The 26,529-nt window shown below is 44.1% G+C and overlaps 1 protein-coding gene and 1 long non-coding RNA gene across 2 annotated transcripts; both read right to left on the bottom strand.

Annotated features, from left to right (window-relative positions):
- Window positions 1-345: 345 nt before the first annotated feature.
- LOC109285375 (uncharacterized) lies at window positions 346-9,001 on the bottom strand. The gene is made up of 4 exons (XR_002093113.2): window positions 8,941-9,001; window positions 8,467-8,546; window positions 2,577-2,713; window positions 346-786 (listed from the first exon to the last, which is right to left on the bottom strand). It is a non-coding gene; the product is annotated as an uncharacterized LOC109285375 (long non-coding RNA).
- A 4,027-nt stretch (window positions 9,002-13,028) lies between these two features.
- Window positions 13,029-15,502, bottom strand: FOXG1 (forkhead box G1). Its single transcript, XM_019496192.2, has one exon. The coding sequence runs from the start codon at window positions 15,430-15,432 to the stop codon at window positions 14,038-14,040; it is 1,395 nt and encodes a 464-aa protein (XP_019351737.2). The 5' UTR covers window positions 15,433-15,502; the 3' UTR covers window positions 13,029-14,037.
- Window positions 15,503-26,529: the final 11,027 nt, after the last annotated feature.

Genomic DNA, 26,529 nt, shown 5'->3' with positions numbered 1-26,529 from the left:
CCCTCAGTGCCCTGGCCCAGCCCGGCCCGCCTCGGGGCCCTGTTCCCAAGAGAAACATCCCCTCCCGAGGCCCCACTTCCCCGGGGACATTTGAAGACCAACCCAGAAGAGAAAAAGGAGGGTGCAGCAATGCCGGCCACGGCCAAGCGCTCCGAGCTGAAGCCTCCCCGGAAGCAGAGCGGCCTTGCCGGGACTGCGAAGGAGAGGGGCAATCGCGGATGGCAAATGGATGTGTCTGGGGCACCTCTGACACCCCGGGGGTTTCCGAAGGCTGGTTCCTCATCACCATTTGCAGCAAAGATTCCCAGAGATGAGGAAGGCTGTTTAATTACTTTATTGATCATGTCAAAAGCAGTAAATAGGGGCGGGGGCTCTCTAAATAATCCCCGATGATTCACACAGTTGGTAAAGTTTCAGTTGCCAGCCAAAGTGAGACGTGCATGTCAGATTTGGCATTTTTCAACTGCAAAGAAATGGTGGGCCCAAACCCCGTGAGTCACAGGGCCGGGAAACTAAGGCAGCCTGTCCCTCCATCTCCGCGCTAAACCTCCGGCTTGCGTCCCCGTTGTCAGAGGAGCAGGGATTGAGAGCTGAACTTGTTACATTCACGATGTCGTGGTGCTTGCGACCTTCTCTCGCCCGCGTCCTACAGAGGTGTCTCAAGCACCTACAGAACATCTCCCACCTCGCTGGGCTCCAGCCTGACACACCTACTTACATGGTCGGGTACATCACCAGGAGACAACGTTCACAAATCCAACCTTCTTCGCAGACAGGAGGCGAGATCTGCGTGGAATATAAATTCAAGAATGTAATTCTTCCTCAAACAAATAATCTGCTCCCTTTCAAATATAATTAATGTTTTGATAGTGCGTTTCTTCAGAGAACTAAATCACCAAACAGATGCAACCTCTTGCATCCAAGTTTGTGCATGAGAAACTTACACCGAGGATGTGACAGATACATATTCCTTTACACATGCGAAAGCTTGGGGTTTTGTTGCCCTCAGACTCTCGGTCCAAATACATACAGCAGCGTTACAGTCAGTGCAAGGTCTTAAAACGCTTTTATTACGAATGGAAATACTTAGAAATGCCTATGTTTTCCCTTTTGGAGGGAGCTTTGTTGCAGCTAGCAGAAGGCGGTGAGGACTGCTTTGCTGACTGCTGTAGTAGCTTAACTTCTGTCCAGGCTGAATGTGAATATGACATGGTGAATTATTTTGCTTTCCGAATTCTCCCTTTTTTTTTATTTTCAGGACCTGATCTTGCTTTCTTCTCGCACCCCCAGCTTCCAGTAGGAGCTTTGGGATGCGCAAGGAGTAAAGCACAGGACCCACATATGGGAAGAATTGATAGCGATTTGATTTTTGTGAGGTTTGAGCGTGTTAATTGGTAGGAGCATCAAATGTGGACAACGCGCCTGTGAAAACAGGGTCCACTCGCTAGTGTGCTCTTCAAATGCAGCTCGCTAAATGCCGCCTTACAGGATCAGATGGTGCGCTCGCTGGAACAGGGCTCGAGCCGGCGACCACGAAGCCTAGAGCAGCTTGAGCACTGACTCCAGTGGTGATTGTGTCGTGTTAAGGAACATCAAGGCAAACTTGGAGGTGCATTTATGCCTCCAGTTTACCTGAATGCAGTAAAAAATTGCAGTATTGGAAAAGGTCCAGCCTTGCGATACAGAAGTAGACTAGAGTCATCATGTGAAATACACTTTTCTTCGACTAAACTAAAGAGATACTCTTGTATGTCTCTCTCTCTCTCTCTGTCTCTGTATATATACATACATATATGTATGTATATACACACATGCATATATATGTATGTATGAATAATTGAAAGGCCAGATCCTGCTCCCATTAATATAAAAGGCAAAGTTCCTGTCATCTCAATGGGAACAAGATCATCCCCTCCCCTAGTATTTTAGACCTATCGATCCGCATCAATCTAATTTTTCAAAACATTAGGATGGAAACTTGTACAGTGGGGATATAAAAGTATGTTTGCTTTTGGATGAAGGACTCAGATCTAAGTATTCCTCTGAAGCTAAAACTGGCCCTTCCGAGCATTTTCAAACTAGTGACACTTTGGAAAAAAAGTATTTCTGCCTTAAGGCCCAAATTTTTACCTCCGTGGGATTCCCAGGATCTGGACCAATCGAGCCCGTTTGAAATCCTTATCTTTAAGAAATATGAGTAGCAATAAAGGTAAACCTCCAATTGACTTCAGAGAGAGGTTTACTTGAGTAAACACTGCAAGAAAAAAAAAGTAAAACCCCATAACAAACCCCCCCCCAAAACAAAACTCTCTCCCTGGAAAGGGTGTTTTCAGAGTAGCACTCTGACCCGCCCAGGACCTCGCAGGAGAATACTGAACGATTTAAGTTTTCTGTAGGCTTTTTTGAGATTAGCTCCTTCAAAATGTCCCTCCTAAACTTAACGCCTGTATATCTTTACATAAGACATCAATGGACATTGTCTTCGTGCAAGTAGACGCGTTGGAGGTTGAATATTTTCTATGTGTGTGGTGTTGGGCGATATTGTAACTCCATTTTCCTTAAATGCCGTAAGTTACCTGTACATGCCTCTGCTTGAAAACCTGTCTGGAACTCAAAGACTTGGCAAACGTTGCTAGATCTAATCTTAGTTCAGGACCAAGTTACCAGCCTCAGTCATTCAGATCCAATTATTTCGATGTTTACCTCCAGCGATCTGTGAACAAACAAACAAACAGAAAAGGAGGGGAAAAGAGAAAATATTTATCATGCTGCTCTGACAGTATCTAGGAAGATGTCAAAAATAAACTTGTTAACTCGGCCCTTTAAAAAAGAGAAGAAAGAAAGAACCTTGATATCTTTGTGCCTTGCAAATGGTCTTTTTGTTCAGCAAGGGCTAACATTAAAGAAGATCACACTTACATTCGGAAAATATTGTTATTTTTCCTTAATGGGGGAAATTGGACTCCCGCGACTTAGATCTGTGGTTTTTCGGACTGGGATGGAAATTGGACTGACACCACTTTGCACTTTAACAATCGGATTTCGTCAGGGTACAAGTTGTTTGTTTAACCCGACAGCTCCGTGCACCCCGTCGCACGCTTTACACACTCATTAAAACGATTATTCACGACCTGTCGAGTGTTTTCTAGTTCATTCACAGGAAAGACTTAGCGCTATAAGATGCAAGCCTATACCGTCAACTATACCAGAAGAAGGGGCGAGACAGTGATCATCTGATGCACTGGCATCTTACATCTACAGGTTGCAAGAAAGCAGTTGTTCCCAGTCAAAAACACTAGTATTTTTAGATGGCGATTTGACAGCTAAACAAATTATCTCACACTAGCTTCGGTGCTCAGGCTTTCGAACAATATTGATACTATACTACTCTGACACACAGGAAAATTCCTTATAAATGCTAATGGGAGCTTTAGTTAGAGACAAATTCGACACGCAGTATTGGAAAAATAGAAATCCGCAGCCTGTACAAAATCAGTCATTCCTTCTCCCTGAATATAACGAGACGGTTTTAAAAGAAATAAGCCATCTGCGGTGACCGTGTGTGTGTGTGTGTGTGTGTTACTGCCTCTTTGCAGTTTTCCCTAAACTATAAGCAAGACGAGTATTTGTGGGCGGAATAATATTGCTATATTATTGCTATATTATAAATATAGCTGATTGTTCCTGGATTATAGAACATATAGCACAAATCACTGAAACGTCAGAATAATCTCCTGACACGGCCGCACCAGAAGGTGCTGCTGTATTTGAACGTTCATTTAAAATGTAGGGGTTGAAAAAATTCTCTCCTTCCAGATCAAACCACTGGAAGAGCTCGCCTCTTGCGATCATAGCAGACTTTGCTCCTAGCCTCGGCAAGATCTTTGTACTATACTAAAACACGAAGCCAGAAAGGTATAGAAAGCATTATATTCGAATGAGCCACCAGCGTGGTATTTTAATGCAGATCTTCTTAATAAGCAAATACGTGGTTTATATATTTTGATTACCCGGGATTCTGAAATTTCAGCTATTAGAAAACCCTAGAGGCCACTGTATCTCTAGGAAGGTATCTTAGATTTACAAAGGAAGCGGGGGAAAGACGTCGGGCCCATAAACCAAAGTATCATTCCCATGCAACGCCTGCATTTTCACCAAATGCTTTTTTTATTCATTGTAAAAGGGATTTAAGATTCACTTATATTTATTTAAATGCAGCTTCCCCTAAATGCAGCAAGAGGGTTTAATCTGATATGGTTTCCTAATTGCTCGAAAGGCAAGCATGTATAAGTAATTTGTTAAATTTATTGGATTGCAATAATCCACGACCAGGTCTGCTAAGAATGGATCTGTCAAGCGTGTTTCCCAGTATAAGCTCTTTCTTTCAAACCAACCTGGTATAATAATCAGGAGACAAAGAAACCGAAATATGTAAGTAAATACCTAAAGCTCTGCATAAATAAACACACTAATCAATAGGAAGCTAGCCAACACTTGTCCTATTGATGAAGAGACAATCGATTTCTCTGTTCCAACCTGCAATCAGAGCTATCCATATTTAATTATTAGTATTGTTTACGTGCAGTGATTTAATAATAAAAATAGTATTCATAATTCCCACCCCTCCGCCTGAATATAAATTATATTAACGGTGGACCAAAAAATGTGCTTATCTGGGGAATAGGTAACCCAATACCAGCTCTGGAAATAGTTAAAGGGCTCCGTAATGCTTATTTAGGATTTTCCTGAAGAAAGTTACAATCAGAATACATTTTCAAAGCGAATAAACTATATTTCCTTAAAAACATTTATGGAATCATTTAACTCAATGTACTTTTAATTCTCATGGCTCAGAGGCATTTTCTTATGAATGTCTATGAGTTTGTATGATGTTGGTTAATCAAATGCAGTTACAATTGCCTGTCACCGTGATTCTCACCTCAAGGCACACACACGGGGTCGAGGTGAGTGTAGCAGCACGAAATTAGGGTTAGCAATCCCTGTTTCGTTTCCAAATCAGCTACCAGCCATACTGTGAAAAAATATTAGTTATTATCTAAGACATTTAATCAGCTCTTTGCACAGATCGATCTAATAATCTGTCAGGCAGCTACCGTTTCAGGGTTTCATTTCTTAGGGATAGCCACTTAAAAGTCTCCTTGTTGGATCTGACACGCCTGTTTGGAAATATGTGTGTGTATATGTGTGTGGATGTAGGGATTTGTGTGCACGCTCGGGCGGAGGGAGAGAAAGGAGGGAAAGGACCATCTCTACTCCAGCATCCCTGAGAGCCTTTTTTTTTAACATAAAAGAACAATCAAGATGTTAAGTCCCCGGACTAAATTCTCAAATGTATTGTATCCAATTGGGAAACGCCAATTTTAACAGGTATGGGATTATTTTAAGACCGTTTCGACCTTTATAACAAAACCAAAAACAACAAATAAACACAACCCCTTAACTGTGAAGTGCAGTGGGTTTTATTTTATATGCGGCCTTTTACCAGGTTTGTGTCAATGAGGGCAATCTTGCCTGCTCTTTTTTATGTTTAACTGAACAGAGAAACTCACCATAAATGTATCGTTTCTCGGTGGTAGACGCTCGAGGAGAGGAGGAAAAATTACAGATCATGACTTCCTTTTTTCCTAATAAACCGTGTGGGATGAAATCTGCCTCCCTTCCCCCTCCCCCAAACCCCAGCCCCAGCTCCCTGTATACAGTTAATGGGAGTTTGGCGAGGGCTTCGCCCACAAAATTGAGCACGTCAGACTCACTTCTCATAGAGGCGCGACTCAGCTATACCGAAGCTCTCCAAATTCCTGCTTTAGAAAGCTCGGGGGAAGTTAAAATATTTTTTTCACCTGCTCAGATTCTCCCTGCAGCATTGAATACAAAGCGTTGGGAATCCTTCAAAATGACAAATCCCCCCCCCCTCCCCACCCCGAAGTCCCTATTCCTCGGGTTCCTGTCCCCTCGACTCGAAAAAGCCAAAAACTCCTATGTGAGCACTGTATTTAACCTGAATCTCCACGCAGAAGAGCTAGGTTTGCAGGGATTGTCTACTCATGTTTTCAATACATGGCAGCAAATGGAAAAATGCCCCCTTCCTCTCCCCCTCGCCCCCAGCACTTCATAGTCTAAAACCACACTCGGGTCTCGAAGAAAAGCAAACCCCAAAATAAATAAGAGGGATCTTACTTGAGGTATTTCCATGTGCCCAGGCACTTATGCACAAAATTAATAATACTGTAATGAAAACGCTAATACCGAAATGGAAACGAAGATCATTAACCAGCAAGGCCAACAGTACCTATGGGCCTTGCTGATTAATAATAATAAGCATTTTTGCTTCCTATCTTGCTGATAGCTTCGGAGAGATAATTATTTGTATACGCCACCACGCCAGGTCTGATGTTTTAATCTTTTCATTAAAAGGTTCTCTGTCTGTAAGGTATAAGGACGTTACTTTAGCTCGTGTTGTTTGATTATCTTGTATTCTATTAAATGGCACTAAAGGCAGCTGCCTCGGTGTTAGTGCTGTTGCTTGTTTTTCTTTTCTTTCTCCCCACCCCCTTTGGATTTTTATTCTCTTATTGTTGTCAGGTCCCCAAAAGAAAAATATAGCAGCCTCCTGCTGTAGCCAACGAAAGATACGCATCTTTTCGCGGGTATCTATACTTAAATGTAAGCCTACCCAGAGAAGCAGATCAGCAACATTTCTGTAGGAGGCTTTTCCAAGTTGTTACTCCCTTGCTGATGAGCAGGGAAGGGAAAAGTCTTTAAAAAATATATATCTATCACAGGGAAAACACAGTTTTATCAACTGGCAGGTAAGTGCTGAGATCTGAAACAGGCTGTGTAAACACAGCGGATCGACTTTTTTTTATAAAAAAAAGAAAAAAGGCTTTGCTTTACAGAGTCAATTTCCCTGGCACCTGAAAATCGAAGCTCCATGCGTGTGACAAACAAGGAAGTGCGGCTCTCCCGCTTGACAAGAGCGCCCTCACCTTGCTGCTCGCAGAGCAGCGCCCAGGCAGGCTCCAGGCTCCGGCAACCGCACGGCTCCTGCCTGCGTGCCCGGGACAGGCAGAGGCAGAGGCAGAGGCAGGGGCAGGGGCAGGGGCAGGGGCAGGGCAGATCTCGGCCCTGCTCCGCATCTCCAGCTCTACGGACATCCCCGGCCCTTGTCCTTGCAGCAGCTTTGCACTGAATATACCAGGAGCAGCGTGCTGCAGAGCCATCAAGAGAGAAGTGTGCAGATAGGCAGAAAGGGACGTCTAAAACTCGACCCCGGGTTAAACCAATCCAGTACAACCTTACTCTGTGTTCATTACGGAACCGATTCAGTCTATAGGCAAATTTCTGCCGGACTGCCAGCCACGTGTCAACTTACTCTAAAGAGGACACATTGCTTTGAGTTCTCCATTTCTTTGCGTTTCTATATTGCCCTGAAAAATGAACTGTACACTCGGATATGAAAGAGGAGATCAAAGCAATCAATACTTCATTACCACTTGCTCTGATTACGTTCAGCAGGTGTCGTATCTCGCAGCATTTTGGTAATTTAAATTGGTGGATTAAAAAATAATTATTTTCCCGAGTTTACAAATTAAGAGAACAAGGGAATTCAATTAATTTACTGAGCGGGGCACGATTCATTGTTGTTTCTTTCTTCTTTTTTTTTCCTCTCCCAATCAGCTCAAAGGCAGGAAAACGAGAATTCTAGTCCGTCTAAGATGCAGACTTTTTCATGTGTACTAATATGATCAAGTTTGGTAAATCAGTGACCCCAGCTCCTGATACTACAAGGATGGTCGAGGTCTACAACGTCAATAAGTATTTTAATTACGGCAGACCTGGGGATGGTGGGCAGTGGGAGGAGGAGGAAAAAAATGCGTCGAGTTTAAAATAAATAAATATTGTAAAACCTCTCGTTCAGAGTTTGAAAGGTTAAAGCGGTATTTTCTAGGGGAAAGTTTCTGCCGGCTGGTTTATCCACAGCGACCCCGATGTCAATTTCTAAAATAAAGGAAAACAAAACTTCTCTCTTTGCTCCCCTAGAATTGCTGGTAGTAGTGGATTTTTGGTGAATTTAGGAAAAAATAGCATGATCTCTACCCCTGAAAGTCGCCAGGACCTCCTATCCGCGCTTGAACCGCTGCTGATTCAGAGATTTGAATCTCTTATTTTAGAAACACTCTTGGTCACCGCAGTGTATCTGTTACGGGGACTGGGGAAATAGCGATTTTAATTCTTAACAGACAAAAACCACAACAAAACAAATACCCCAAACTACTGCTGTTCACTCCAAATATTTCTCGTTTCAAATTTGATCGCAAAGCTGCATCACGTCGAAAGATCTACGCGTAATTGTTGCTGCACTGAATAAACCAGACAAAAAACCCCGAGCAAAATAAGCTGTTTTAAGATGACTTGAGCTTGGAGATGAATACAAGGTTCACTCACCGAGCCCCGGGAAGGAGGAACACGAGCATGCCTGAAGCCTCTGTTCTTTTCTTTCCGGTGCAGGTAATTCTTCACAGCGTCTTAAAAAGACAAAGAAAACAGTGCACACGTGTCAATGTTTTGATAGCAAGCCTTTAACTTTAAAAAAGTAAAATAAAAATATTCACTTTATAGATTTACTGTCAGAATGTACAAAATAGTGAAGAAATGTTCGACCTACAAGTTAAAATTCAATGGCTTAACAAGGGAAACTGTTTAACTTGGGCGGGGGCACCCTTAACTTGGGACAAAAACAGTTCTAATGTAACTGGTGTCTTGAAATAGACTTCAGTTGTACAGGCGATCTGGTTATTATTGGGGTATTGGGAAACAATACGTGTAGACAGAAGTCTGTCATCTATATTCATTCGCATCACATGGATCTGCCTGCGAGGAGAAGAAGAAGTAGTGAAGGTTTTCTTTAAGTGCACCTACCCTGCTGGCGGGAAAGCTTGCTGGGGTTGCTGGGCAGGTTTTCTTTCTGGAGGGTCCCATCTCTCTGGAGTAAGCTGCAGTGGAGTTGAGGGCAGGTTCTCCGGTGAGGTAGGAATGTGCAGGAACTCCGCCCTCTGGGCACAGTCACACAAACCCAGCAAAACAGCCACAGCCAGCCCTAAAACCTCTAATGATCTTCACCTTCACCTCTTGCTAACCCAGTTCTCCACTTTCTGACCCATTTACCCAGTCACTTTCACCACAGGGGGAAAAAAAACCTGTCTTCAGAACAAGAGCATTTGAGCTTCAAATGTACCCAGACACTAGTGGAGGGGGAAAGTCCATGGGTGTATAAATCCTAGAGGTGTATACAATCGCTTTGATAGCTCTAATTCTACAGTCAAATGACATATAATGTGTATATTATTTCTATGGATTTAATTCTGCTGTCGTGTAATGTGTATATATTCGCTTTAAATATATGTATTTACATATATATAATATACATATAATATATACACATGTATATACATTATATATGTATATATGTGTATATACTATATGTATGTATATATATAGACACACATACATATATACATATTCATATGCACACACAGATACATACTTGTGTATATTATATTATGTATAGAATATGTTTGCAATATATGCAAGTAGCCTGTAATGAGTATGGAATTAAATATATAAAGGCGATAATACACACCTGCAGATTTTTGTGACCAATAAAATAATATGATCACTAAATTAGCAATGAGTATTCAAGTTCTTACCCAGGCAAAAAACAAAAACAAAAACTCTTATTGAGTTCAAGTGGAGTTTTGCTTGAGTAGGCAGTGCATAAATTCTGACTGGGACTCCTCAATCTCATAGCGTGTGGTGGGGGGGTGTCTGTCTGAATCATAATTTCTGATAGAAATCTTAATAATCATCAGAAAGGAGTCAGAATTAGAAAAATACAGGCCCGCCCATACTTTTTCAGTGGTCAGATTTTTTTTAAAGATTTCCTCCGCCCAAAGGTCGTATTTAGATGGATTTCATTATTGTTTATTTTCATGCAAACAATCTAGCTGGTCTTTCACATAAACTGAGCTGTTTTCGTGAAGCTAATTTAGGAAGTTCAAAATATATAAAGGAAATAAAAGAAATTAAACCAAGAGGCTTGTCTGACGTTCGACTGCAAATTTAGAAAGCAGCTCATTAATGCTCACTTAATTTTTTTCCTAGCACTTAAAAAAAATCAACTAGAAGTTTATTGATGCTTCATTTTCTATATAGATGAACTATAGAGAAGATGACCTATATGGAACAGTTGGATCGTCCCAAAAACAAGCCAAAAAGATGGCAATAGCTTCTTAATTTTTAAAAATGAACAGTATCAGAGGGGAAGCCCTAGGGGAAAAAAAGCCACTGGGATATCTTGACACATTATAAATATATATATTTTAATTGCGTAAAAGATCTTAAAAGTTCGACTTCAGGCGCCTGCATGTCCAAAGTGTATGGAAACAAACATAAAATCACACCTTTTTTGCTGATGAAAAAAAAATCCCCTTAAATTTCACAACGCACTGCAGTATGTTTGTGTGAAAAGTCATCTTGAATTAACAAAAGTTTTAGCTTGTTGGGTAGGAGACAGAGGTAAGTAAAATATAAAACCAGGGTCCTTTTTGTTTGGCTACACGGTATTAATTCTTTAGCATGTTTCTTCAAAATCATTTCCATCCCAGGTTATATTTATATACTAACCTGACTGCCTTACCAGATCAAGCACCTCCCCCCTCCCCCACATCAGTAGAAAGAAGAAAAAAGTCAATAACACCTGAAATGCTTAGGCAGCAGTTTGTTATTGAACCCAAAGTTAAGCACCAAGGAGAGCTTGTTTAAAACTTGTCTATTAGAGGCACCTAGAGAAATATAGTAGTGCCACTTCCCCCCCACCCCACCCCCCAGGAATTATCATCCATCATGCTTACCTAATTAATGCTTATTAACCACCGTAAAACTTTGATTTGGAGAGATTATGCCTTTAGCCAATTTGGCTATTCACTCCCCCTTCCCTCCCCCAGTATATTATCAGCAAGTTTTGTTTAAAAAAATAAAAGCAAAACAAAACAAAAACCCTGCAAACGGAATAATATGTTAAATATGTGCTATTGGATTTCCCACAATATGCAACCCTTTGGAAGCGTTAAATAATAAATCATCTCCTTTGTCAGCTGCAGCAGATGCCATTCTTTTAAATTTCTTAGGTAAAAATATACAGAATGGGGACTCCACATTTTAAAAACTTAAATTCACGCATTAAATTCTGATCAAATTTAGCTTTCAAATTGATTGTATCAAAGTATTATTTGCAATTGTTACGAACATTCATTCTTTTGGGCATGATGTTAAATTTTAATGGACGAAGATTTCTTTTCTGAGGGGGGGAGTGTAGGAGGTGAGCTTCATAGTAGTGTCACTAAAACAAAGCAACCTTTTCCTTACACTCATGATTAATCTGAACTGCAAGAGTTAGAGTGGAAGCCAAGACTATCAGAGATTGTTCTGCCTCCTACCCCCAGAAGTAATGCCTGGTATCCCATCTCTCACTTGAACGTCACCCTACTCTCCCTCTTCTCTGCAGATTTGCTTGCATTTGTTTGTGTAGGTCTTATTATCAGAAGATTTTTTTTCCTCTTTCTCTCCCCGTGTGGTCACTATTCTAATGTTTTAAGAATTCGGGGTTTGCTGTTTTTCTTTCTCCTCCCCCCACCCCACTTTTTGTTTTTTTTAAGAAAGATCAACTCTTTAAAGTGTTTGCCGATAACATCTCCGGGATAGAGATTATTTTTCATTGGGCCTATTGTGAGAAGTAACCGGCTTATTGCATTACTGCAGCACACATTTCAGACTATACAACTGTAACAAATGAACAACTTGTCCTCCACGGACTCACTGCGGGATCCAATTAGTTCGTAAACCTTTTGCACAAGTTTTCTAATTACTTTCAAGAGTTTGTGGCTCTTATAGGGTTCCTTTAACTCCTCAAGAAACGGCTTCAGTTTTAGGATCAAATACTTCTTTAAAGAGTCCTCACATCGTCCCCTTAAAGCAAATGGATTAGTTCCTCCAGTCAAGGCGAGATACTTACGTACGTTTTTATATGCTAGTGGGCTTCAGTAAATATTTAGCACTGGAGGACAAAATGTGAGAAAGAGATTCATTTTAGTGCTTCGCATTTTAAAATCATTAAAATTGCCTTTTAAAAGAGGCTGACACACTGCTATGCAATCTACCATATCATGTGACTACTTCGGCAATAGCTCTGTAATATACTGCAACTTCAGCTCATCCTCAGCATCTTGGGGAGCGGGAGGGTGGGGGAGGGGGGAAGCCTCCAGAAAAATACTTGCTGCCTGACAACTAGAGGCAGTTTAACAATAGTTTAAGCAAGAACTGTTTGCAGCATTAAAATATGGGTAGCCCTGAAAGTTATTTTATGAAAAGATTATGTATATATACACGTATCCTGTGTACTTAGGCGTAGTCCTATAAGCCAGACTCTGTAAACGAAACAGCTTGTCCAAATCCCTCTCTCTATTAAAATCATATATATACCCTAACAATGATTTAAACACAAAGGTAATTCTTTAAGGGGGGAGAGGGGGTGGCATTTATTTGAAAAGTGCAGAGAATAACGTAGATCACAGGTTAGGTGGGTTTACATTCTCTCATTTAGCCCCGTGGGTGTAACCACGTAAATTTAAGGAGTAAGATCCCGGACGTCTTTAATTTAATGCCTATTCTAGTAAGGGCAGCTAGATAGCACTACGTTTTTAAGGAGAACTCCCCAGACAAGTCAAAGGGAGTTCCGGTCAGGAAAGGATGACATGCGAACGGCCCTCCTGTTTGATTAAATAGCCTGCTCCTTTAACATGCAAATTACAGATTTTTTTTCCCAACTATAACGCGAATTAAGAGAAAAAGGGAGCGCGTGAAAAAATGTGGGCCTTGCATATGCAGCACTGAACTCCCTAGAGCTCTAGAGCCTTTTAAGTCTATTTAATAAAAGAGACAAAAAAACTATCGAGTATATATGAATTTAGCCTATTTTTTTATTTCTGTGTGTTTATAGTAAACATTTTTGTAAGTGACAAACACGGGCATATGACCACAGTATTCACAATCAAGAAATTTTAAGACGACATTAACAATCACTCAAATTTATGCGGCATTTGCGCAACACAGGTTACATATTTGCAAGGTTTACCTATAAGTACAATAGGTATTAACATTTCACTACATTTAGAAAAAAAATAAAGGTGACCTGTTAGTGACCACATACATCAAAATATACACAACACAAACTGAAGGCAATCATTAATTTTGTCCCCTTCTGATTCATTTGAACGGGCAGTGCTGCAAACTGAAACAATGCTGTTGTTGCTTTAAATTACTTAGTACACTGAGTGCATTTTCTAAAACCCAATCTTTGGTCTAAAAGTAAACAAAACAAAACGGAACCAAAAATAAAAATAAAAATCAGTTCATTAAAGAAAAGGACAAAATCATAAATGGCCAAAATGTAGCTTTTGGGCATCTTTCACTATTCAATCTGCTTAAATACAAATCACATTTGAATTTTAATGGGTTTCATAAATTTAGTGGGCTTTTTTATTTTTTTTCCTTCCCAAGGTCTGCATCCACCAACATATCCATGATAACTTATAATACTGCAAACATGGAAACTGGCGGTTTTAGTGATAGGCTTGTCATAGCTGAATAAAAATTGCAAAAGCAGTCACTATTTAGATACACATTCTACTATCATTTTGACTTCCAAACTTCATAGTCTACAATGTCCTCTCCCCACATTGCACCTTGCTGACGCTCCTCCCCTCGCTGGAATAATAAACAACCCTAAAGACTGAACAAACGTACAGAAAATGGGGGACTTAATAAAAAATACCTGGACTTTTTTGTTTTGTTTTTTGTTTGTTTGTTTGTTTGTTTCTCTCTCTCTCTCTCTCTCTTTTAATTCTCATGTACAATGCAAATGTGTGTAAAATGTTCACTTACAGTCTGCTCCCATGGAGGTTAATGTATTAAAGGGTTTGAAGAAGACCCCTGATTTTGATGTGTGAAATAATCAGAAAGTCCTCCGGACAGTCCCGTTGTAAAACTTGGCAAAGAAGGTCTTAAGGACTCACAGGGGAGAGTGGAGGGCGCCTGCGGAGACGTGGAGGAGGAGGCTGCCCTGGCCGTCATTGAAGTGCTGCTTTGAGAAGTCATTGAAGGGTGAGGGACGTGGGGGAAAAAGTAACTGGTCTGGCCAGCGAGAAGGTTCACGGAGCAAGGGTTCAGGGAATAGGTGCCAGAGCAGGGGACTGACAAGCCACATGGCACTGAGGCGGCCAGCGCTGCTGCTGTGAGGTGATGAGTGGCGTAAGGTATCTCTCCATTGACTAGTCTATCAACACTTAACCCATTCGACGTGGAAAAGGAGTGGTTGTTTCCCAAGGAGTTTTGAGTCAACACTGAACTGTAGGGCATGGGGTGGCTGGGGTAGGCGGACGTGGTGCCATTGTAACTCAAAGTGCTGCTGGCCCGGGGGTGGTGCAGGGAGAGGAAAGGGGACATGGGCCAATACAAAGATCCTGCCCTATCCATGAATGTCAGTCCGGTGGAGGTGAGGCGGGCGCCCCGCTTGAAGGCCAGCTTGGCCCGCGACGTGGTGGACCTCCGGCGGAGCTTGCCCGTGGTGCCCCCGATGAAGACGTCGTCGCTGGAAGGGTCCAACATCCAGTAGTTCCCTTTGCCCGGGTCGTCGTAGTGGCGGGGCACCTTGACGAAGCACTTATTGAGCGAGAGGTTGTGGCGGATGGAGTTCTGCCAGCCCTGCTTGTTCTCCCGGTAGTAAGGGAAGTTCTTCATGATGAACTCGTAGATGCCGTTCAGCGTGAGGCGCTTCTCGGGGCTCTGCCGGATGGCCATCATGATGAGCGCGTTGTAGCTGAACGGCGGCTTCTCGTACTTGCCGTTCTTCTTCTCGCCCTCCTTGCCGCCCTCGCCCTCCTTGCCCCCGTCGCCCGCCGCCTTCTTCTCCTCCGCCGCCTTGTCCTTGTCGTCCGCCAGCTCCGCCGCCGCCGAGCCGGGCTCGCCCTTGCCCGCCAGCAGGTCCGCCTTGCCCACCACCTCCAGGGGGGCAGAGGTGGTGGCCGCCGCTGCCGCCGCCGCCGCCCCGGGGGGCTGCAGGAGGAGCTGGCTCTTGTCCTCGTCCTCCTCCTCGGCCGGGGCGGCTCGGGGCGGCGGCGGCGGCGGCGGGTGGTGGTGGTGGTGATGGTGGTGGTGGTGGTGGGGGTGGTGGTTGTTGTGGTGGCCGTGGCTGGCGTGGTTGTTGTCGCTCTGCACGGCTTCGGGCACCAGGCTGTTTATGCTAAAGGAGGATTTCGGCAGCATTTTCACTTCCTTCCTATCTCCCATGTCCAACATCACACACTAGTCTGAGGGGGAAGCGGCGGCGAGGCGCGGCGCGGCGAGGCGAGGCGAGGCGCGGCGCGGCGAGGCGAGGCAGCGGAGCAGGCGGACCGCAGTGCCCAGGGCGCCGGCCGGGCATGTAGCGAGGCTCGCAGGGAGCCGGCGGGCGGGCGGGGAAGCTGCGGGCGCGGCACGGCGCGGCCCGGCCCCGCTCACATCCGAGCAGAGGCAGGGACGGCGGCGAAGCAGGACCGCGCGCCCGCCACTACTGCATGCTGCCGGGCCCGGCGGGGCGGCGCGGCGCGGCGCGGCACGGCACGGCACGGCGCGGCGCGGCGCGGCGAGGCGGGGGGCGGGGGCGCGGAGCCGCCGGCCGGGAGCGCAGCAGCGCTAGCGCCGGCTTTGGGCACAATTAATTCCCGAGCTCCGGACGCGCACTAGGGCTGTACAAAAATTTTTGGTTGAACCTTTCCCACCGGCCGCCCAATCAGGGCCCGCGGCGTGCGGGAGCGTCTCCGCCGCCGGCAGCCAATCCGGCCGCGCGCCCGCCCCCTCCACTCCCCGCCCAGCCCCGCCAAGCTCCTGCTGCGCAGGGATACCGGCGGCGCGGCACATCACCGCGGCAGGTTACCTCTTGGTCCCCTCCCCCCCCAAGCCCCGGGCCTCACTCCGCTCCTGCGCAGCGCCGAGCCCCCTCTCGCCACCCGCGGCCCCGCGTGCCCGGCGGCACCCCGCCTCGGACCTGCGGGGAGGGCAGGGGCCGAGGGGCGCGCGGGCACTACTTTGCGGAGCCCACCACTGCCCGCCGGGCCCCGGCCGGCGCTGGTGGAGGGGCGGCCGGGGTACGGGCTGAGTGATTCGTGCGCTGGTGCCCGGGCCTCCGGCTCCGTCCCCTCCATCCATCCACTCATCCACTTATTTATTTATTTATTTATTTCTGAGCCGGTTCACCCTCGTTCGCGGGGACAAACAGGATGCAAAGCCGAGGCCCAGGGCGCTCGGGGGACGGGGTTTGCTGGGGTGCCGGGGGGGCGGGGGGGGGCAGCGGTACTTCCAGCCCTCCTGCTCGCCTGGAAAAGCTGGGCCAAGAGGTAATCGTGGGGGGGGGGCGGGGGTCGGCGCACTGAAGAAGCGAGGGCCGCCTCCTTCCAGCGCTCGACACTTGCCGCCGTGCGGGTCCGCTCCAAATGTGAGTTCAAAGGGAAAATAATAATATTAATAATAATATTAATAAAGGCGAGGTAAAAATCTCTCTTTCTCTCTCTGTGATGTAGCCTGTTCGGCGTGACGGCTCTGCACGTGGCGGGGTTTCGCTCTTGTCCTTCTCTCTCATTCTCTCTCTGCCTCTCCCGGATTTCCCTCGGGGCGCCTGATCGCCACTCGGGAGTCCCGCTTGCGACCCGAAATGAAATGGTCCCGATCCTGCTTTCTCCGCGGGAACCGCTTCCTTCCAGGTGCCTGTGCAAGGAAACCTCTGAGCAAGGACATGTGTGGCGCTTCTTGGTGCTCGGTTTCTCTCTTACCCCGCGTGTTTCCAGCCAGAAAAAAAATTGTGTACACATATACACATACACAAAAGTATACATACACACGCACTTATACATATATATATATATATATGTATGTGTATATGTACGTGCGTGTGTATGTGTGTGTGTCTACACAGATATATACGTGTGTGTATACACTATATATATGCACATATATACATACACGCATACATCATATATATGTGTGTGTATATATGTATATATAATGTGCGTGTGTGTATGTGTGTATGTGCAGGCCATGTGCGGGTATAGAAATATGTTTGTGTGGGCATACAATGGGATCCGCACGGTATTTGTTGCCTTTGTTGTTGCGATCCGTGATGTTTGGACTTCATGGTGTGGTTCTGCGGTTCTTGGTCTTGGTTGGGGGGGGGGGGGGGTGAGGGGGGAGCTGGGAGGATAATGAGTCGGGTCCTCCCGGGTTAAACGAAATGATCTGGCAGCACTGCCTCCCTGCCAATGTTCTTTAAATACGACGGTAAAGAGGCGAGCTCACGGCTAGGATTTCCTCGGGACAGGAATTCAGGGTTAATCGTTCGAACCAAACCCTTCCTTATTCTGGACATGAAAAACACCGCCTGGATGAGGAAGGAGAATGGAGAAACACCCGCAACGGAAAAAAAAAAAAAACCCAACCAAACCCCAACAACATAATGCTTCCATTACGAGCAAAGTAATATACAAAGACAACAGACCGCTTATTCCACCCCGTCATTGCAGAAGTTCCCAATCCTTTTTTAATACTTATTCTGCAGGACTGCGGTGGTTAAAGGGAAACATGATTTAGCAGACATTATTCCTAAAACTCAGTCCTAATGTATACCATCTATCCCATGGAAACGGGTTAAGAACTCAGTTGGCAACGTGTGTGTGTGTGTGTGTGTGTGTGTGTGTGTGTGTGTGTGTGTGTGTGTAAGGGAAAGAGAAAAAGAGAGAGAGAACGAGAGGGAGAAAGAAAATAAATAATAAGAACAATTACAATGGCCAATAATAAACAATTGCAATTGGGAATGGCATGAACTCTGTACGTTGGATTAACCTCAGATGACCTTACCGCAATTGTATTTATTTATCCTATTTTGTAACAGGTCGCTACTGACAGAAAAGATAGAAGTCAATGAACAAACACTTTATTTTTAGTTTTTTTAGAATTGTATTTTTTTTAATGTCAATTAACAAGCATGTCAATGCACGTCGCTGAACCTAGTGTATTGGAATTGTTCAGAGCGCTTGTGATGTGGAATATGGCTTGGTTCTGCAATGGGATGGGGTAAGAGGGAAGGTAAGATCTGTATGTATTTATTATTATTTATCACCATTATTCTTGTGGATAGGATTTATTAATGTGTCTGATGGCTGTAAGTTGGGATCCTGTTGGAGTGGCTGGGCCCAGTGCGTTTTCTTACTCGGTCTAGCATGTAATGATTCGGTGTAACCGGATTCTTGAGAAAGGACAGGTTACGTAAACATTTACTGATGTGGAGTAACTATACTATTTGTACTCTGATATGCAGGAAGGAAAGTGTTGATTAACACAGAAGAAAAAAAAGCGAAATTAGCTGATTGCATGCTCATAAGTGCAAGCTGTCATTGAACTGCTTTTAAAATAGACACAGCTGGGTGTTTGTGTTGAAAAATTTCTTGTGTTTTTGCTAATACTGAAATAAGCATGATTTTGTATACCAAACATTTTCAGATCATTAAAATTTGTAATCTGTGCTGGTTTGAAACACAAAGAAAAGAAACAGATTCATTTCGCTGTAAAATTTGCTGATATTATATTAACTCAATCAGGTCTGTACAAATGGTGCATTGTGCCTTATCAAATCTCTTTGAGCCACTTAATACACAAAGTACCAAACGTGTGTATTGTTTGTTAACATTGAACGTTTTATTCAAATCCCAGCTCTGCAGCAAACTGGAGGAGATCTCGTTTAATGTAACACTGACATCGCCTGTTGAAATTTTAATGCTCTGAGGTGTTTCTTAGGTCAGAGCTCCGTTTACTTTGCGTTGTGATCGGAGACGAAAATGTAGCAGGGGAAAAAATAAACATTTCATCATCGTGCATTTCGGATCGCGAGGCTGAGAACGACAGAAATGTGCGTTTCAAATGCCTAATAATCTAAATTTAGTGTCCAGCCATTTGTCATGGCTGCAGAATAAAGCGCTGTACCCAAATTTAGGATTTATTTTTTTTTTAAATACCGTGGCAATGCAATTTTCCCTAAAAAGGAGATTTTGCTGCCAAAATGTTCTACGTGTCTCTCCCAGACCGTGACGGTTTATCGACTCTGTACAGGACACGAAAGGAAATGTAATAAAAAACCACGTCGATTATTATTTTGATGGACATTAACCTTCAAGGCCTGTCTGCTGTTTTCTCCTCCCAACAGGAAATTCTCAGTTTCTAGCATGCAGGCTGTTTGCTTCGGGCACGCAGAAAGTGCTAGTGTATATTAGTCAGGTCCCACATCCTGCCTAAGGCAGGACTCCCATTCATGTCGAGGCGTGCAGTTTTGCCTAAAACCAGGGTAGGATGACGCCTAGCGGGGCTGCCCCCCCCCCCCCCCAAAAAAAAAAAAAATCTACCCTGAGTAGAGCTGTGGGAAGATGGCCTGGAGTGGGAACCTTGGCTGAGCTGGAGGCTCTTGTGTGGGAGAGGAGAGGAGCCTGCGCTGCACTGCACTGGATCACCAAAGGGGATCAGCAAGGAGTGGGCTCTGTTCTTTGTGCGACTAGGGTTTCGCAGCCAGCCGCGTGCACTGGCTCGGGGTGTAGTCACTTGCTGTACCTGCTACACGACAATTCAAAGTTTAGAACAGATCGACCCATTAGCTAGAATGGGAACATGGGAGACAGTGTTCCTCTCGGGGGACAAAGACCAGGCTCAGGATGAGTGTTCCCATGTACCAGGACTCTCCATCCATGCAATGCCTCGGCCTGATTTTTTTTTTCCTGTTTTTTCCTTTTCTTTCTTTTGCCATTCTCCTTTACTCTTAATCTTTAAAGGGCCAAGGACAATCCTACTTCCCAGTACCCCGAAAGAGCCCAGGTACGGTGTGAACTGCTTTTTTTTTTTTTTTTTTTTGGTATTATTATTATTATTATCAGAAGTAAGGGGGGGGGGGGACTCCTTGCTCCCAGGGTCTTACAGGGGCTAAGCTGTTAAAATGTAATGACAGCTTCATAAATGAATTAGAGTTTCTTCAGCCATGAATAAAGGGTATTTAATAACCACGCTTCGGTGGCATCATGCTTCCATGAAAGGAGTCAGAACACTTCATGTTAACATCCCATAATGACATATTAAATACAGTCAAGTGCATCTCTCTTTTCCCTCTTGGCTAGAAGCTTCCCTCCTTTGTACCTGAACAATTAAGGTAAGGGCGAACCCAAACCATCCTATAGTGATACCTTTGGCTTATGAGGCGTTTCAAAAGGCTTGTATAGCCGTCCACTAAACAAAGGGCCAAACTTTTTTGCCAATAGGTGGCTGGCTGACGGGAGAGCGAGGTGGCTGGCTGGCTGGCTGGAGGGGTAGGTGGATGGATGAAGAAAGAGAGGAAGAAACAACTATTCACCACTCGTAGTGGCCCCTTACATAGAGGAAAGTATAGGTGTCCTCTGGCTAGCCAGCTCTTATCTAATCCGTAACAGCTGGTAATGGTGCTAACATTTAGTGATTAGAAGTTATTCTATTTAGCATGTTGCATCCTTCTTCTGTGGGTTTTGGTTACAGGTTATACGATTAGGTTGGCGAGAACAGTAGTGAACTAAACTTCCCAGTAAGAGGTCTTCACACCAGGGAAGTGTTACTTTGCTGCAACAGCCCTGCCTCGTCATTCATTAAGATGCTGCAGGTTGTCAGCGGCTTCTGCGCGCACACGCGCGCACTGAACACACACGCACACAACCACACACACACACACACACACACACAACCACAGCACTAAAACTAAATTAAGAAGCCGATGATTACAAGCGTCTACGAGGCCTGTCATTTCAGCATCCTTCCATCATAACATTGTGGCACCGATAAATTTGCTTGAAAACCCTGGAAAAAGTGTCTCTGCGAGAGCCTCCTCTTGGAGGAAGCACACGTGTGAACTTCCAACAGAGGCTGGGAGCTACTTCGGATGCACGAGCCCTTTCCCCAGGAGAGACGAAGGCTGCCAGGACCCGCTGGGCGCTCCAGACCCGGGTGAGTATCTCTCCACTCTCCTGAACCAGGTACGTAGGCTCTGGGTGTGATTCAGACTGGATCCTTTGGAAATCCACTGCAGAATTTCTTCAGGAGCCTTCGGAGGAACTCCCCCTAATGATAGATCTGCAATGAAAAGTCCCTACTGGATGACTAATGGTTATTGGCGCTGAGTGCCCCTTTAAGGAGAGCAGCACATATTGTGCCGAAGACCCTGCGAGCACCCTTTAAATACAAACATTTAAAGTTCCCCCTTCCTCCCCCGTTGTTTTCGGGCCACTTGTGTTATTTCTCTCCTTTCCCCCGCCCTTCCAGGCTCCCTACTCTTCCCGCCACCCCCACCTCAGCAGCTAACTGCTCGGTTGCTAAATGTTGCAAGGAGAGGTACTTTTCGTTTCTCCATCCTTTGATAAGCTGCACTGCAGCCTAAAGGACGAACAGGGACTAGGGCACGGTATCCTGGAGGAGGAGTCCTTTGGACTCCAGGACAGATACCGTTAAAGAAATGAAAGTCATCAATCATGTTTAAAGGGCTCCTCAATTTATTTCAGTTTCTAGTAGAGGCTGTGGGGGGTAGTGGACATAGTGGACAATTGCTGCGGGGGATATAAGCCTTTCATGGTATTGTAAGCATGCGACAAGAAGGAATTGGGGGGATAGAAATACATCTGAGCAAACAGGATGTTTTGAATTTCCCACGGCTGGTGGAGAGAGAGAAATTTAAACCCGATCGACCTAGAAGAAAGCCCCCCCCTCCCCCCCTTACGTGTGTTAAAACCATAGAAAATGAGGGTTAGTAGGGACCTCAGGAGGTCACCGAGTCCAACCCCCTGCCGAAAGCAGGACCATCCCCAACTAGATCATCCCAGCGGAGGCTTTGTCTACCCGGGTCTTAAAAACCTCCAAGGATGGAGACTTCACCACCACTCTGGGTAGCCTGTTCCACTGCTTTACTACCCTCCTAGTGAGAAAACCACCTTGCCCGTCTCATCAATTAGCCTGGCATTGGTTGGGCTTCTGGAATCTGAAAAAGGATGTTCCTCACGCTTGCATTACAGGGAAACTTCAACGTGGTTGTGTATTTGTTTGTTTTTTTTAGACTCCTAATTCCCAATAGGATAGTGGGTAGAGATCTGTCTGGGTGCACCGTCTTAGCCTCCTGCATTGCATGTGCTCAGCGGGCAACAAAAAGTTCTCCCTGCTTCACACGGAAACAGAAGAAGGAAGATGCACCCATGTACCCTTCAGGTCTTTGTAGCTTAGGAAAACAAGATTACACAGGCAATAGAAGGGGATGAAAAGCCGTCTGCACTGCCTCAGCTTTCAAGAAATCGCTTAACTTCTCTGCTCGTGGCTGGCCACCAGGCTCTCTCTCCTTCTGTTCTGTAGTAAGCTGTCCAAAGTTAGCAGGTTGAATTAAATCCCCGGGAAATAAAGGAAGGAAGAATGACAAAAAACAACAAACAAACAAACACACTGCTCTACACCGAGGTTTCGAGCTGCTCTTTTACAAAGCCAGACTCCGAGCCTTTCAACACGCTGCTTCCAGGTTCAGTGGAGTCTGCACTTGGGATATTTTGCAAAGGACAAATGCGGTTTGTTCCTGGAGCTGTAGCCAGCAGAACAGAAAACACAGGGCCCCTATCCTGTACCCCCCACCCCACTACCAATACGCGCAACACACACACACACACACACACACACACACACACACACACACACACACACACACACACACACACACACACACTTTGCAAAGAAAACAGGAAAGGCATTTTTTTTCTTAATAGAATTCCACTCGGATAGACTGAGTTTGGACACAGATTTTTAGGGCCTAGAGGGGCCCTTCCCCCCCCACCCCCTAGTAACATAATACAGAGCGAGCCGAAAACATACAAGTACCATGCACCCACAAGCAGAAGGCATTTGCAAAGCAGGGAAATAACTTCTGCACTGATTTCTCAAATCAAACTTCAGCTGCTCTCTCCCTGTCTTGAGTTCAAGCCAAAGAGCAGTAGGTCTTCTGGGTGCTTATTTCAGACGCTATACGGTAACTGTAAGACTGGCAAGTTACACAAGTGCCAGGATAGGATTTATTCTAGCCTGAAGAAGGTTGTCCATGAACCAAGCCTTGGTTGTCTCTTGGGCAGACTCGCGTGAGTAAGGCAAGCAGGAGTTGACTCTCCCGGCACACTGTTTTGAGGACACTTTATATTGGTTAGGATGCTCTCTCAGTGTTTTCTTCCTATCTTTAGAAGGGGTTGGCGGGGAGAGGGGGGGAGGGAGGGATGAGGGGCTTGTTGGGTTACCATAATTCCTACTATTTTAAAATAAGTTTCTTGGGGAAGGACTTCTCTCATACCCATGCAACAGTGGGTGTGTTCATTTATTTTTTTAATACGATAAGACTTTTAGACAGAGCCTATGGGGGGAAGGGGTGGGTTTTTTCCCCTCCTCTTTGTTTCTGGTATTGTTCTTTTTCTAAGCACCAGCACAAACAAACAAACACACAAAAATTACTGGCAACAAGTTAAATCCCATTTGTGTCCCTCCCACCAAGCGTGGACTGTGCCTCGTGAACAGACCTGAGTTTGTAGTTTTGCCTTGACATTAATTTGTCCAACAAAGCGAAGCGACTGCAGACAAACTCTCCGGGCAATGACAATGTAGAGAGGAAAAATATTGAAAGAAACAATTCTCCTGAGACATTTCTCTTTTGTGTGTTTTCTGCTGCCCACCTTTCAGATAGCGAGCGGGCGCACACACTGGTTGTATTTCTCCGGGAGTTTTTTTGGCAAACACTATTTATTTTTAATGCAGGTCTAAACTGCAGGAAAACAATTAAAGGATGCTGCAGCTCCAGAAACTCAAGCAAATAAACAGCTCCCTTTGATTACTGACAAACATATTATCAACAAAAAAGATCTTATATAGTCTATGTTTGTCTCCAAACACCAGCAGTTATGGGGTAGTCTGAAGGCTTATGTCGAGGAGCTGGCCTACATTATATTGGATACTGCGATATCAATTTAGGAAAAAGATATTTCCTTTTGCTCCCCTAATGGATGTATGTAAGCTTCCTGACAGTACAGTAGACCCTTAATAAATAGATTTAAAAATATAACCTTCTGTCACAAATGGATAGGACCGTGATAAGTAAATGCAAATGGATGACTTGCATTAAAATACCCAGACTATAAATTCCTAGGAGATGGTCATCTATTTCAGGCCTGACCATTCCAAATAACATGTAAGAGGTACATTTTCACGAACTTCAACAATATGCAAATTCTGTTCAACTTTAGCTGCTGTGGTGGATACGTATTTTGTAGTATGAAATTCACCTTTGAAAATCCTGAAAATATGCGATAGCATATTACAAATCATGTTCTTTTCTATGTTAGAATTTTGATGTATTTGTTAAATTCAATGTATGCTTCCGGGTGTTATTGTAGAAACTCCTGATCGAAATAACCGAGAGAACTGTATAACCCTAAAAGTATTATTTCCAGCATCTATCTATCTATCTATCTATCTATCTATCTATCTATCTATCTATCTATCTATCTATCTATCTATCTATCTATCTATCTATCTATCTATCTATCTATCTATCTATGCATCCATGCATCCATGCATCCATGCATGTCTCCCTCCCTAAAGACACTAAAGCCACTCTTGGACCTGTAATTGTCAATAAAAAAAAGAACATATGAACAGTATACAGCTAATTGCTCTAATTGCTTGGAGGAATGTAATTGGCATTATATTTTTCTGTTGCACTGTGTCTATACCTATTCTCCCTTGATAAATATTAAAAAACTGAATTGCTTGTCTCGACATGCTCCTGTGTTTTGAAGCACAACAAAATCATTACAATAAAGTGATCAAACCTCATTATGCATGGAACATTTTTTTGTGTTTATGTACTGCCTTCTCGTGTCACGTTGAGCAGAGTGCCTTGGTGTATGCAGTCCTCTGGACTCGCAGCTTTTTAAACGCAAAGCTTTAAGTATTAAAGGCTGAAAAATATGATTTTCCACACTTCAAAAGGGACGAGGCTCTATTTATAAATGTTAGAGAAGGGTTCGTTACTTCAGGAACAACAAAACAGGAATAGAGCTGCAATTTTCAAGAAAATGGGATTCCAAAATATAGAAATAAAAAAAGTAGCAGAGACGATGTATAATTCAATCAAATTACAGAAAATTGCTTTAAAATCCAGAACAGTAGCGATCCATTATGTCTCTGTTTTATTAGTGACAAGTACAATTACTCTAAAATAAAGAACACTGGTGAATATATAATTGGCTGTAATCATGTTAGTGTTTGAATAAAAATGACGGGGACATTTAACACTTTGACAACAAAATGTTCAGAAACAAGTTATTTATTCAAACAGTTTTTTATTTGCATCCACGTGAAGGAGAAACACACTTTTGCTTACGAGAAATCAATGACTTTTTCCTTGCAATAAATAAATATCTAAAAAGGAATATTAATTATTTTACAACCCCAACGCTTATTACAGCCTCCTGAGTATAGCTCCATTATTATTGATTACGCAGTACCCAAAGGACGCCATCTACAGGAAGAGGGCTTTATGCTCAGAACAAATTTAATCGCTGATCATCTCAGAAAAAAACAAAGTTAATAGTCCTCTCTAAATCCTATTCCGATTATACCGGGAACAACGATCACAATATTTGCTTTGTAATTGCTTCTCGCGATTCAGTGGGTTAACAGCTGACATGATCTAGAATACTTACACAAGGCCTTTTATTTCTACTTGAGATAGGAAGTAAAAAAAAAAAAAAAACTTGAAGAGATGCTTTTGTCTCCCTAAATCAAACTTTTTCCTTTTTCTCTAAGGGTTATTCGGTCGCTCGCTGCAAATGCAGGTCACTCTGTCTAGTTATCTGCGCTAAAGCACGGAGGTGGGATTTCTCCCAGGAAAACAGGAAAGCAAAGGGATTGAAGGCAGCTTGTTCACTGACCCACATTACACAACTCGTATTTCTTTACCTTTAATTCCATCCACTTATTCTTTGATCATATAAAAATAAACACCAACTACCCCGGGAACATACCGATCAGTAAACCCTGCTCAGTCCTGATGGGCACGACTCAGCTGTGTCTGCTCAGTTTCGAGCCCTTGCTGGGAAACCCAGCGAAGGGAGCCAGGGCTGCTTAATATTTTGACCAGACAAATAAACCCATGGAGTTAGCTTGCAAAGCAAGACCTCAGTTATATGACCCAAACACCCCCCCTCCAACGCACTATGGGACTTTAAGCAAACTTTCCAGAGTTTCCAAATTCTGATGTTTCTCCCAGTTCAGACATGCACTCGGTTTATT

The sequence above is a fragment of the Alligator mississippiensis genome, chromosome 2 (genome assembly GCF_030867095.1).
Source record: "Alligator mississippiensis isolate rAllMis1 chromosome 2, rAllMis1, whole genome shotgun sequence".
Classification (NCBI taxonomy): domain Eukaryota; kingdom Metazoa; phylum Chordata; order Crocodylia; family Alligatoridae; genus Alligator; species Alligator mississippiensis.
This window is presented reverse-complemented; position numbering and strand designations above follow the sequence as displayed.

Excerpts from the sequence above, each read along its gene's own strand:
- FOXG1 (XM_019496192.2), bottom strand. The coding sequence starts at position 15,432 with ATGTTGGACATGGGAGATAGGAAGGAAGTGAAAATGCTGCCGAAATCC.